Source organism: Equus quagga, chromosome 4, assembly GCF_021613505.1.
Source record: "Equus quagga isolate Etosha38 chromosome 4, UCLA_HA_Equagga_1.0, whole genome shotgun sequence".
Taxonomy (NCBI): domain Eukaryota; kingdom Metazoa; phylum Chordata; class Mammalia; order Perissodactyla; family Equidae; genus Equus; species Equus quagga.
Window position 1 is genome coordinate 22,119,732 of NC_060270.1, and position 15,492 is coordinate 22,135,223.

The 15,492-nt window shown below is 32.7% G+C and overlaps 1 protein-coding gene across 1 annotated transcript in view; it reads left to right on the top strand.

Moving 5' to 3' along the window:
* STXBP5L (syntaxin binding protein 5L) overlaps positions 1-15,492 on the top strand; it is a 352,935-nt gene that overhangs the window by 277,779 nt on the left and 59,664 nt on the right. Inside the window, exon 20 of the mRNA XM_046659436.1 lies at positions 1,854-1,919. Within this exon, the coding sequence (XP_046515392.1) occupies positions 1,854-1,919 (66 nt within the window). The remainder of the gene's footprint in view (positions 1-1,853; positions 1,920-15,492) is intronic.

The window sequence follows — 15,492 nt, forward strand, 5'->3', positions numbered from 1 at the left end:
ATTCTAAAATTAATATGGAAATGCAAAGAATCTAGAATAACTAAAACACTCTTGGAAAAGAACAAAGTTGAAAGATTTCACTACCTGATTTCAAGATGTACTATAAAACTTACGTTAATTAGATAGTGTGGTAGTCAAAAAAGATAGACAAATAGACCAATGATCACAGAATAGATAGTCCGGAAATAGACCCTCACATATATGGCCAATTTATTTTTGACTACGGCACTGATAAAAATCAATGAAGACAGGAAAGTCTTTTTTAACAAATAATGGTGGAACACCTTGGCAAACATATAGGGGGAAAAAATGGACTTTACTCCCTACCTCGCACCATAGTCAATATTAACTTAGGATGAATTATAGCCCTAAAAATCAAAGCTAAAAATTAAAGTGCTTCTTGAAGTAAATTAAGAATAATATCTTCATGACCATGGGTAGGCAATGATTACTTATACTGGAATCCAAAAAAGATCACAATGAAATAAAAAATTAATTGTCTGTCAAGTAAACTAATTTGCTCATCAAAAGACACTCCATTTTCATTAAGAAAATAAAAGATAAGTCACATACTGGAAGAAAATATTCACCATACCTACTTCTGACAAAAAACTCAACCAAAATATATAAAGAATTCTACTTAAGCATTGACACTTAGTTCTGTAACCTTAAATGAATACTTTAAAACTCTTTGAACTTAAGTTTCTTGTCTATAAAACATAAGGGTTGGGCTAGAATATCACAACGAACCTTTTCTAAAATTCTATGACTTTTTGAACCTACAGCAAGTTTACTGGTACAAATTATATAAAGAAGTGGGTGGTGGGAAAGATGGTTTTGGTAATTGACAACAGCTCTTAAGTTTTCCTGGGTAGGGAGATTTACATTAAAGTAGAAACTCTGAATATTTATTGACAAAGAAAAAGTATGTGAGACTCTCAAAGAAGGATAGGAAAATCATAATTAAGGGTATTTTATGAATGCCATAGAAATGCAGACTGGCAGATGTAGTGAGACTTACAAAATGTTTATTGATCTATTATGTCTATCCTCGTTTTGTCAGGAAAGGAACAGAATAGAAAATAAGAAATATTAGAATAAGAGAAAAATGTAGTGATTATAAGAAGAAACTTGATACCATTGAACAAATCACTTAGTACGTACTATGTAATACTGCATTTTTATATACAAGTATAATATTTAAAATTTGTAGCATCTCCATAAAGATCTCTTTAAAAGCCAATAACCATTTTTCTTGAAAGTGGAAGATTTGATTAGCTCTTTTTAAAAACACCTTCTCATTTGTATTATTATTAGTCTATTTTCAGATGAACTAGGTTATTTATTAAAGTAGCTATTTCATATAAAAAATAAAAGAAATTTTATGTCTTTCCACCATGTTCAATTACACTTTGTATATCAATTAGTTATTGCTTCTTACTTTTTCCTATATCACTTTTTTTTAAAGATTTTATTTTTTCCTTTTTCTCCCCAAAGCCCCCCAGTACATAGTTGTATATTCTTCATTGTGGGTCCTTCTAGTTGTGGCATGTGGGACGCTGCCTCAGCGTGGTTTGATGAGCAGTGCCATGTCCGCGCCCAGGATTCGAACCAACGAAACACTGGGCCGCCTGCAGCGGAGCGCGCGAACTTAACCATTCGGCCATGGGGCCAGCCCCCCTATATCACTTTTTAAAACAAATTTTAAGAATAACTGTCATAACATGAGCATAGAAAAGTAGCTTTCACAGGAGAAAAAAAATACCTTTTTAAACTTATTGGAATTAAGAAATAAGAATTATCTATGAAGTGTTGGCAAAATTTAACTCATTTTTTTGTCATTTTATTTTCAGGTTTAACTGAGTTGAATGATAGTCCAGTTCCCCAGGAACTTGAGCGATGCAAGTCTCCCACTTCAGGTAAACATGAGTGGTATTTTCAAGCTTCTGGTAATTCACTGCAGTAATCTCCTGCTTATTTTCATAATTCTTATAATGTAAAATTTGTAATTTTAGTAATCAGGTGTAATTCAGTTTTAGGAATTTAATCATAAGCAAATTTTATTCCAAAACCAAATAGAAATAAATGTCTTTAAAAATATTTTTGGCCTCCCAAAAAATTGAGATCAGAAGTATGAGTGCAATACTTTTAAAGACATTTTAAAGGAAAGTTATTTTTCAGATATATTAATAATTCTAAGTAAAAATTGATAATATTATACAGAAACTCTGTCTTCTTATAGCTAGAGCTGAATTAGTGGGAAATATATACTATAGGTGCAGCACATGATACCATCTCTCTGGACCCTAGTTTGGAAACATGTATATTCATTGACAAAGAAAGAAAAAATGGTAATATGTTGGAAGTAGAACGTCAAGATAAAGGGTGAGCCCATTAAAATATATTAAAAATGTGAGTATAAAGATTCCTAGGAATAAGTCTTTAAGGTATGTGAAAAAAATATTAACAGTTGAAATTGTTGGGTGGTGGGATTATGAATGGTTTGCTTATTTTTTTAATTTTTATTTATGTTATTTTTCTAAAATGCGCATATAGTAATGTGTAAATTCTTAAGCACCAAAAATGTTAGGTATGTCTTTGACACTGAATTGTAGATCTGTTTTCACAGAGTATATCAAAAAAATTATAATTCCTTTTTATTTTAATTATTTTATTTATTTTTATTTGATCTTCATACAAATTTGCAAACATTTAATAACGTCTTTATAAAGCAATAAATTTTGACTTTTAGAAATTCATTAGAATGTGACATTTCTTCAGTTTACTCCATCTTTTAAGAGTTATTAGTTGTTTATCCTTAGTCTTCAGAAATGTAGGCTAAGTAGAACCTAGTGTCCTGTGTAAATTTTTGTTTTAATCATATCTATTTAATCCTTATTTTACTGTTTTTATTTTAAACACAGTCTCATATATTTACCCTTTGTTTTGCATTCCCATTGGCACCATTTTAATTTAGGTATTTATTACCCCATATCTAGAGTATCCCAAAAATGTCCTAACAGGTGTCTCTGCTTTCTTTCTCTCCCTCTTACAATTCATTTTGCATATCATGTTGCAAAATTAATCTTCTTAAAATACTACTTTGATCATATTTTCCCATGTCAGAATCTTTAATATAAAATATAATTAGGTATCCTATATCAAATTTAAATAACCTAACCTCACTTTAAATTCTCGTCTATAATCTGAATTTGAATAGTAATATATTTATATGGTTCAAACATCAAAAAAAAGAACGAAAAAATCTCCCTACCATCCTTCGCCATACATTGTTTCTATTCTCTTGAATTATAATCATTATTATGTTTCTTTTTTATCCTTCCATTTGTTTGTAAACAAACCAAATATGCATATATTCTTTTTTTATAGAGATAGTATATTTCAAAGTATATTCATTTCACTATACTTTGCTTGTTTCGCTTTACTGTGTATCTTGTCTTTCCATTACATTACATGAAGTATTTCCTCATTCTTATTTATAGTTATATGATATCGAATTACATAGTAATTTAATAGTAGTATAGTTTAATAATTTCACCAATTCAAGGACACTTAGTTTGGTACCAATCTTCTGCTATGTCAAACAATACTGCAGTGACTAAACCTTGTACATTTCTCATTTCAAATGTGTACAGGTATATCTATGGGATAAATTCCTAAAATTAGAGTTGCTAGATCAAAGCGTATATGACTGTCTAATCTTTATAGATACTCCCAAATTGTTCCCCTTAGAGTTTGCAACAATTTTCTCTCCTTCCAACAATACATGCAAATATTGCTTCTCAAATTTTTTTTCCTTTGTGAGTCTATTAAGTAAAAAGGATATGTCAATATAGTTTCAATTTACATCTCACCTATTGTGAGTGATGTTGAATAGTTTTTAATATGTTTAAGCTGTAACTCATGTTTAAATATTTTTTCTGTAACTCATCTATTCCTATACTTTACCAATTTTTTATAGCGTTGTTTGTCATTTTCATATCAATTTGTATTACCTCTCCATAAATTAAGAGGATTATCCCTTTGTGACATGAGATCCAAATATTTTTCTCACTTATCTTTTAACTTTGTGGTGCAGTATCTCTTCCTTAGAGCAGTTTTTTGTAATCAGATGTTGATCTTCTAAAGACTTCTTTCTTTATGCCCAAGAATTTAAATACTATTGGGATTATCTACTTTTTAAAGTTTTGGTAGAATTCCCTTGTCAAGTCAATTACCTCTTATGATTACTTATTTTGTATATTTTTACTTTCCTATAAAGAAAAATATTTTCATTATGGAAATTTTCTAACAATGTATAATGTAACATATGCAAAGATTGAAATTCTTTCTTTCTTTAATTAGACTAGCTAATAGTCAATCTATTCTGCTATTTATTTAAACCCAAACAAAGGTTTTACTGAGTTTTTTGTTTTCTAACTTATCGCTTTCTGCTTTTATCTTTATTAGTTCCCTCTTCTGCTTTCCTTTTATTTTATTTTTCCATTTTCAACTTTTTTGTGGTAGATGCTTAATTTATTTATATTTATTATTTCTTACATGGTGATACAAGTTAATAAGGATGAATTTCCCTTTGAACTCTGCATTAAATGTACAGCTTTTGATAAATTGTGATTGCATTGAGTATTTTCTATATAGTAGATGATTTGTTTATATTTCTTTGACCCAAGAGTTATTTAATGTAAATATGTAGCATTAAGTAGCTTTGTGTTACCTTATTAATTCTGTTATCTAAATCCTTCATATCCTTACTTATACAGTCACGTGTCACTTAATGGCAGGGATATGTTCTGATAAATGCGTCGTTGTGCAAACATCACAGAGTGTACTTACACAAACCCAGATGGTATAGCCTATTACACACCTAGGCTATATGATAGTAATCTTATGGGACCACCATCGTATAGTATGCAGTCCATCCTTGAACGAAACATCATTATGCGGTGCATGAATGTATTTTGATTACTTGACTTGTCAAGGATGGAAAAAAGGCAAATTTAAAAATCATACTAGTATGTTTTTGTCTATTTTTCCTTGTATCTGCTGTGTTTTTATTTTAAGAATATTCATGTGTAGATTATTCAGAAATATATTCACAAAAACTACATCCTTTACCATTAATCACCATTGTTCATTTCATATTATGTGTTCTTCACCTGAATTCTACCTTGTTTACTATTAATACTACAACTCTTGCTTTTTTTATTTGGAATTTTTTTGTGTACCTTGGCCTTACCTCTTTTGAGGTAAACATTTTTAACTATGGGATAATATATAAATATCAAAGTGCATAAATCTTAAGAGTTCAGATAGACTAGTTTTTACAAATGAATACACCATGTAAACAACACCCAGATAAAGATATAGAATGTTTCTAAACCCCAGAAACCTCTCTCATGCCCCTCTCAGCCACTAACCCCTACAAAAGTACCTACTATTCTGACTTCTATCACCATAGATTAGGTTTGTAGGTTTTAGATTCTTATGTGAATAGAATCATGCAATATTTACTTCTTTTGTTTCTTGCTTATCTTGCTCAACGTTATGTATATGATATTCATCTATGTTGCTGAGTGATTTTTCACTGTTATATAATATTCTATTATATGAATATACTTCAATTTATTTATGCAGTTTATTGTTGAACATTTAGATGATTTTCAGTTTGGAGCTATTATACATAAAGCCATTCTGACCAATCTTTACAATTTTTAATGCAAATGAAAGCTCACTTCTGTTGTACATGTATCTAGGAGTGGAATTTTGGGGTAATAGGGTATATATATGTTCAGCTTCAGTAAATACTACTGAGTTTTCTAAAGTGGTTGCACCAATTTTACTTCCATTAACAGTGTATGAAAGTTCCCTTTGTTCCACATGCTTGCCAATGTTTAATTTTTAAAAAAAATTTTAATCATTCTGGTGTGTATGTAATGCTAATGGAATTAAATTGAATTGCATATCCCTGATGTCTAATAATTTTTATTAGCTTCTTTTATGTTTCTTAACTCTTTTTGATATCCTCTTTTATAAGATATTCAAGACTTTTATTCATTGTTATTGTGTTGCCAATTTTTCTTCTGATATATAGGAATTCTGTGTATGTACCTAGATAGATAAATACATATATACATGGAAGTCTTTTGTTGGATGTATATAGTGCAAAATATCTTTTCCCATTCTGTGGCTTGACTTCTACTCTCTTAAAGGTGGTCTTTTGATAAACAGAAGTTTTTAATGGTAATGTAACTCAATTTATCAATATTATCTTTTATTGCTAGTGCTTTGTGTTTTGTTTTAAAAAAAGTATTTGTCCACCCCAAGGTCCTGAAGCTATTTTTCTATATTATCTTCTAGAAGACTTGTTGTTTTACCTTTCACATTTAAGTTCAAGTTCCATTTGGAATATATTTCTGTGTATAATGTAAGAAAGGAGTCAAGGTTCATTCGTTCCATTTTAGGTATCCAGTTGATAAGCACCATTTATGGGAAAACTGTCATTTCTCACACTGCACTAAAGTGGTACTTTTGCCACAAATTAATGTACTTTAACATGTATGTATGTGTGTGTTTCTAGACTTCATGGTCTATTTCATTGGCATGCTTATCATTTATCCAATTCCACACTGTTTTAATTGCTGTACCTTTATAGTATTGCCGATAGTGTGAGTTCTCCAATTTTCTTTTTGTGGTTCTTTTTAAAGAATGTTATAGCTATTCTAGGTCTTTTATATAACTTTAGAAAGGATTTTTTCAGTTTGCCCACAAACAAATGTGTTTAGATAATGATTGCAGTTTCATTGGATCTATATATCAATTAGGCAGGTTAACATAGTCAACTGGGGCCAGCCTGTGGCACAGCAGTTAAGTGCACACATTCCACTTCACTTTGGCAGCCCTGGCTTCACCGGTTCAGATCCCAGGTGTGGACATGGTGCCGCTTGGCACACCACATGCTGTGGTAGGCATCCCACATATAAAGTAGAGAAAGATGGGCACAGATGTTAGCTCAGGTCCAGCCTTCCTCAGCAAAAAGAAGAGGATTGGCAGCAGTTAGCTCAGGGCTAATCTTCCTCCAAAAAAAAAAAATTCAACAATATTGATTTTTCCATTTAATATCTCTTCATTTATGTATGTCTTCTTTACTTTCTCTCAATAATATTTTTAGCTTTCTTTGTAGGAGTCTTGTACATCTTTCATTAGATTTATTCCTTTGTATTTAATGTTTTTTTATGTTGTAAGTTTTAAAATTTCTTTTTCTTATTGTCTGTGTCTAGAATACACAATACAATTAATTTTTTAAAATTGGCCTTATATCCAGAAAATTTGATAAATTTATTTAATTCCAATAATTTGTAAATTCTTTTGGATTGCCTCTTAATCCAATTATGCCCCCTGTTAAAATGACAGTTCTATTTCTTCTTTCTAAAGGAAGAAATTAGCTAGGACCTCCAGTACAATGTTGAATAGATGTGGTGTTAGCAGACATCTTTTTCCTTGTTCCCAATCTCAGGGATAAGTCTTTCAATATTTCATAATTAATTATGATAATTGCTGGAGGTTTTTAGTAGACATCTTGCTTTTAGCTCTCTGCCTATGATGTTGCTTCTTTCATTAATGTTAGAGCAGATCTGGAAACACCAACACCACACTCTTTTGTTTTGGTTTTTTGCAAGGCAGACTCAGAGGACTTTGCATGCAGTCATGCTTCAAAGCAGGAAGGTTTGGACTACCTTTGTATTATGTTACTTGGAACAGAAATGACTCACTGTGATAAGATTCATTTATCACTTCAGTGCCTTGAGACTGGTTTGAGGGGCACATCCCACTCTTTTATAGTAGTAACTTTAAATTACAGATAATCATAACAAGGAATGAGAGATTTTTTTTTTAACATAACAACTTTTTCATCATTATATATTTGTTAAAAGATGTGAAATTTATCTTTCTAGGAAAAGTACCAACATATTTTATCTTACTTAAGAATACTGGAAATAATATTTGCTCATTCCATTCATTTCCCATGAAAAATAAAAATAAGTAACTGTGCTGTATTAAGGGGTCTTTTTAAGCCCACAAAGGAGAATCTGCCCGATGCTATTTCCAGAATACATGTACATAAAACACATTCTTCAATCTCTTGCTTTTGTTTTAGGAATTGCTACGTGCAATCTAGATTATCAGAAAGAGTATAGTTAGGATAAATGCAGACTTCTTAGCCCGATCTCATAAAACTAAAATGTAACTATGAAAAAAAGCAAATTTAAGACTTTAATGATAGTTTACAAAACTCATGAAGCTTATTATCTCTAGAGGAGGAAAAGAATGAAAACACAACAATTAAAATGTTTAGATAACTTATGAATGAAAGAACCAAGATGTGTAAATAAGAGAAACTAGAATATTTGTAATACATTAAAACTTTTGAAAACTTAAGAAATGTAGTCATGCCTTCTAACAAGTCACTTTGATTTATACACTCAGAAGTAGTTCATTAGGTCTGATTAATAATGGCAATTATTACGTTTTTATCTGTTTTTATCTCCCCTATTTTGTATATGTAGCATTTAAGAACCAATACTATTCTTGCCCTCTCTTTTTTTTTCACTTAGTGCAGTGGTTCTTGAACATAAGAATGTATCAGAATCATGTGAAGAGTTTGTTGAAACAGATTGCTAGTGCCAGAGATTTTAATTCAGTTAGTCTAGAATGTGGCCTGAGATTCTGCATGTCTAGCAAGTTCCCAGTTGATGCTTCTGGTCTCTGGAGCACTTGGGAACCATGGCTCTGTGAATTTTCTTTGATATTCTTTTTTCAGTAGTTATTTCCCTTCTCAGTATTTATTTTGGGATCTCAGACTCTCACCCCTTTAAAGTCTGCTAAAAACAGATTAAAACATTGACACAAATATCTCTGAGTAAGAGAGGTTAGAACTTAGGAAAGCCAGAGACCAGTAAGCGTTTTATAACTCTGATTTTCTATATGGATCTGAAACTCCCTCTAATAGCCCAATAAATACAGGAAAAATAGAGTGAAATTTCAAACTGTTAAATATTTCCTTGAGGATAGCGAGAGAGACCAGAGTAGGAATTGTGAGCTGAAAGAACCCCAATGAGCCAACTAGAATGCTGATGTTCTTAGCTTCCTGGATAAAACAATCATTTCATATTATCTATTCATTCACTGAACTATTCAACAAATAATTTTCAGTATCTACAGTTAGGTAGATATTATGTTATCCACTGAGAATAGACTAGTGAACAAAATAAACATACTCCATGCCAAATGTGACAGTCTATCTGCAGAAACCAACATTAAACTAATAACTTTACAAATTGTTAGTTGTTTTTTCTTGAAGCTGCATAACCTTTTTCACTCACCAGGTAAGGTTGTGCAATTTGTGTACTGCATAAACACCTCCCAAAGGGGTGAGCAGGAGCTAACAGTCAGACCTAGCTCCACTTACCTGGCACAGAACTGCAATCCTCTAAAGGAAAGAGCCCCTTTTTCTCTGGACTAAGAGTTGAAAACTAACCAAGCCTTCAACTGCAGGGTTATATCTACCTACAAAGTGTGTATTTTTCTAATTTGTCCTCCTTGAAGGTGTGCCTTTAAAAATCACTTGCTCATGGGGCTGACCCCATGGTGTAGTGGTTAAGTTCAGCACACTCCACTTCAGTGGCCTGGGTTGGCGGGTTCCAATCCTGGGCGCAGACCACACCACTTGTCAGCCATGCTGTGGTGATGATCTACATACAAAATAGAGGAAGACTGGCACAGATGTTAGCTCACAGCTAATCTTCCGCAAACAAAAAAGAAAAAAAGAGGTGGATTGGCAATAGATGTTAACTCAAGATGAATCTTCCTAACCAAAAAGAAAAAATATCACTTTCTCAGATGAACATCTCTTTCTAGGCTAGCATCAGTCTCCAGTACTGCTGGTACCTATACAGCCATCCATCCTCATGATTCTTACTGTCCACAATATACAACACACTTATTATGCTATCGAGTTCAAGTGAAGGCTAGCGTGATAGAAATATTTGTCTTTATTAAAATTTATTTATTTAGATATCTTTAGTAAATATATCTTTATAAAAATATCATAGAGGCTAACATCACTAAATACTCACAAAGAACTAACTGGCTCTGTTGTTCTCAAACTTGGGTTAGAACTGGGTCTTATGGCCTAGCTTGAATGCTCCTTCTGTGTGATTCTATGTGCTAGAACCCCACTGCATCCTCCAAAGAAGAAAGATTCTTCCCTCCAAACAGTCCTCTGTTGGGGAAGTACCAAAATACTCAGATAAAGGCACGAAATAGAGACCCTTCCAAATAGTTAACATAAAATTCACCTCTAAGGTAAAAATTCTTGGTTTACTTGGTCTAAGAAATTACATGCCAATAGTTTTTTATTCCTTCCTTTAGGACTTGCTACCAGAACTCCTGAGGCAGCACCAGGCTTTTATAGGAATGAAATACCAGCTGTGAGACAGAGGAATCAAGTACATCACTTGCCAGGTGAAAGTGAAAATCTCTTTTATGAACAAACAAGTTATTCACATCTCCATAATTTTCTAGACTTCACAACTTGTCTCAAAAGTTTTATTATTTTTGTGCTGAAAACACAGGTCCCTCATGGTGAATAAAGGGAAATTTCCCTGAAGCAATGGTTAAAACCATAGACACTGACTTCATGAGATATAAAGCAGGAATTCCTAAGGCTTTTGTGAAAGATTTTGAAATATTCCATCGGATTTTGATAGTGTTATTTTTCTACTCAAAACCTGAATAATTTCCTCAGGCCTATAAGAAAATATAGAACGGCCAACAGAGAATTCAGGGAGAACTTACAAGCCGAAAACTAAGAGTGGTTTTATAAAAATTCCCCATAATTCTTCATAACACAATTAAATACTTTCTATAATCAGAAATAACTATGATGATCATGGAAACTCCACCAAAAAATTGCCTCAAAGGGGGAATGTTCTCTCTCAAAAATAGTGAGCAGAAAGGAAGGTGCTATAACCTAAATTTTATGCAGAGTCCTTGATATTTGCTGCTGTTCAGAGGGACGAAATCAGAATCAAACACAGGTTGTACAGCTTCCTTAAATTAGGCATTCATCCCAAAATAGTTGTCACCAGATTTACAACTTTAAGAAGCATGAATTACCAATGTTTTAGACCCTAAATAAAGTCAATAACCAAGGAAACTAAAGATAATTGTAACCCACAATTTTCCAGACAGTAGTTTCTTTTTTTCTTACATAATACAACACCCCTGTGATAGGCCTTTTTTCTGAGGAGAAAACTGAAGCTCAGAGTATTTAAGTAGGGCTGGAATTTCAACTTAGTTATATTTGGTTGTAAAGCCTATGCTTTTTCCCTGGTTTTCATTAATAAAATGAGAAAAAGAAATATGAGAATTACAAAAACTAGTCACAAGTAAAATTATATGACATCTGAGCAGTGAGAAGTTGCTGAGTTCTGAGGAGACAATGTTTTAACAAAGAAATTCAAAAGAACTTGATATACTGTGCATGAAACATCAGAAATACAGTTTACCATTTAAGTTCCAGGAAAAACTGGCTTTGAAAATAACTTTTAGTTTTTATAGTTCATAAAATCAACAAATTATCACCACATTGTGAATTTATTAAGGCTTGTTTGCTAAAAATTTTAATCACCAATGATATAATACTTTAAAGCAAACAAGATATTTTTCATGTGTATTATCTTATTTAACCCTACAGCAACCCTGTAAGGTTGGTATTGCTGTCTTTTATATGGATGGAGAAATTATGGCTAAGAAAAACAATTCTCTAACCTGCCCAAGGCTACTCAGCTAGTAAATGGCTTAGTCTGAACCAACCCAAATCTTCAGACTTCAAGGTCCTCTGACCCCAGTTATTTGGCCTCCTATTGTGTGCTTAAAAAAAAAGTGTGTGGAAGAACCTAATTCTCTCGGGAAGTTTATAATTCAAGATAGACAAGAACAGAAATAAAGTCTCATAATCATTTAACACTCATATGACACTAATAAAAAGTCACTAATTCATTAACATCATCTAGATAGAAATATAATACATATTTTAAGGTAGCAAGAAAAGTAGTTACAACATTAAACATTTTCATGCTGGGGCAAATTCTGATAAAGATACCTCTTTGCCATAGCCATGTCTAGAAAAAAAATGGCAATAAAATTAGAGGCATATAGGACTTTCAGGGCTCCACCATGGCATGGTAACCCCAAAATGTTTGTGTATGTGTTTTTTTTTTAACTGTGCCTATATACATACCAGATGTTTGTGTCCTATCTTAGTTTCTGGCTTAGGGAAGATAGAGACAAATGAAATTCATTATTGTATTCCCACCAATTGGTTAATTAATCAATAGATAGATAAATAAACTTTACAAACATTTTAATCTAAACTTATTTTAATTTAGTGTTAGATTTATTTATTTTATAGAAGATATCCAGGTCACACAAGTGGTATCTTCTATATCAGGAAGATTGTGTTGCTTAGTGGAAAAGACATAGCTTTGGAGTCGGAGAAATGTGATGTTAACCTGTGAATTTCTACCGTTATAACTTTAGCCAAGTTTCTTAACCTTAACTTTGGGCTAATGTCCAGAATATAGATTCTCAATAGTATATTGTACTGGCTACCATAAAAGCAATAATGAACATCCGTGGCCTAAATAGACTGACCTTGGTTTCCTTGACCATTCTAAATTTCCAAATATTAGTTTTAGCTTAGCCATAACAAAGTAGAAATCCTTCATTGGAAATCAAAAGTCAATCCAGTTTCTAATCAAGAAACAACTAATCAGAAGCTTTGAATTGGAAACTTCTAACCTAGCTGTTTATGTTATTTCCCATTAAAGTAGTAGCCATATTCAGACTGACTCAGGGTTCACTCTGTTCCTAAAATTTTGATTCAAATGTGGAACCAGGGATCTAACTGAGACTTATTTGAAGCCAATACAACAGTCCTCTGATGAGCCAAGCTGTATTATCCATTGACTTTGAATTGAAATAGGAGTTAGGAAAAAGGCATATGGATATACAGGTGGTTGAAGGAATTAATACAATCAAGAGATGTGAAACCCTCTAGGCAAAATTCTGTTGTAATGCCTGAAGTTCTGTTCATATTTAGGGCTGAGCAGATGACTTCATTCTGGCATAAACTATGGTAAGCCACCAGACTACCCTGCCTCATTACTGTAACTGAACCTGAATTTGGGAGGCAGAAAATCTATGAGTAAAGATGAATAGTCTTGCAAAGGTTTATAATCTGGTGCTACTGTAGGGCTTGGCGATCACCTGATCCTTAGGCCTGAATTTATAGATAAATATTAATGTGTATTTTGCATTCAGCCAATCTTTTCATTCATTTGCATCATTTTGATCTCTTATGCCATCCTACTAACAATTTCTAGGTAAGTGATTAACCCTATCTGTGGGGATGCTTTCTTTTGAATTTTCTTTTTTTTTAACTAAGATTTACTGATATCATTTATGTAGAATAAAATTCACCTTTTTAGTTTACAGTTATGAATTTCTTTCTTTTGTTTTTATTTTCAAAAATGTATGCCATGACATGTTAAAGTAACAAGAAGAATTTTCTGACAGTTTGCCCAGAATATAATAGGACTAGGATTATAAGAAATCAAACTGTTGTAAGTCTAATGCTTGGTGCAGCAATATTCCACGCCCTGCAGCAGTATTACCTATGGTACTATTTGCTGTGTTACTGTCTGTGAGCCAAGGCAGGCAGTTCTTCAAAGTGTGAAGGATTAAAGATGCTATTCTATGTGAGGATGCACAGCATGATTTGAAGAGATTTTTATGGGAGATAAGCTCATTGTGAATCAAGTGTGTGATGTCACTCTTGAAGAGACAGTGAACTCTTAGGAAGTACTATTGTGCAGGGCAAAGAAATAATAGTACTATATACAATTGGAGGCTTTATTGAGTGTGCTAGGCACTAGATTTTAAGTAGGACATGTTGCCCAGATAAGTCATTTTTGAAGAATGACAATCTTTTCTTGCCAACTAAGTTTATTAATGAAAATAATAGCTAATATTGAAAACTTGTTGTATACCATACCATGCTAAGTGCTTTACACATATTCCCTTAATGCTGACAAGATCCCTATTAAGTAGAGATTATTATTATCCTCATTTTGCAGAGAAAGGGAAACAATCATCCTGAGATTAAGTAACTAGCTCAGGGTCACTCAGCTGAATCTAGCTCACTTGTGTTTTTGATCCCTGGACTTCAGTTCAAATACCAGAAAACCCGCTTTGGAGAAAAGCAAAAGTCTTTGTGGAGCTTTACAGAGGGAAGAAAAAGGCATCGAGCCTCTTCAAATAGGGGCATTACCATCCTTGTAACTACCACCTTTTATTCCTCACTAGCAGATGGAAGATCAAAAATATGATGAAATATTTGTATAACTACTCAAAAAGAAGGAACCAAAAAGTTACCTGTTAACTTAAAAAATATCATAATGACCTTAAAAGGCTCAGCAAAGGGATGTCTATATCTAATTTAACAACTTAAGGACAATATGGCATCTTTTGTATGGAAAATCAGAGATGCATATCAGGAAGTACTTTTTGTGGAAGGGTCCTGAGTGAAAGTCCCATAGGTTGATTAATATTCATAAAACCATAAAACATTATTTCCTAAAATGTGACCTACCAACCTCTTGGCATCAGTATTACCTGCAACACTTTTGAAAATACAAATTCCTCCTGATCTACTAAGAGTATCTGGAGGTGGCCCCTAAGTATCTTCAGATGCTTTAAAATCTGGCATGTGAGAGAGTAAGAATCAGTTACTCTTTATTACTCCGGAGGGTAGAACTAGGACAAATTAGTAAATGGTAAATGAAAGTAGTTTGAGCTCAAATATAACGAAGTTTTGTAGAAATTATAGCTACCCAAAATCGCCATTTTGTTATACCTTTGAAAGTTTCTGTTGTGGAACTATTCAAACAAGTAGGACGTTGAGAATGTTGTAGGAGAAATACTTGCATGCATTGACTAGGATACTGAACTAGATCACATCTAAGAATCCTTTGAGCCAAGATTCTCCATCTCTCTTCTCTGTGCAGTGTGCTAAGCCAGTGAGTAGTGAGAAGTTTCTGCTTCTCATTTTCTGCCCTTTGGCTAACAATATGAAACGACAGTGGTGTGTATGCTTTAGCTTAGATAACAGTAAAAATGAAGAAATTCAGAGAGCTGCATTTCCAGGGACACATTACAAAGATTAATATGTATTGTTTTCATTCTATACATTTTCAGGACTACTTGCCTTATTCCCTCTTGCCTTATTCATCTTCCAACCCAAATTCCTCAAATGTTAATATGTACCATTTTCCTCTAACGCTTGAACATACTTTCTCAGTCTGCTTAGCCCTCTTCAAAGAGGGTTCACTCCTACCTTCTGACTACTGT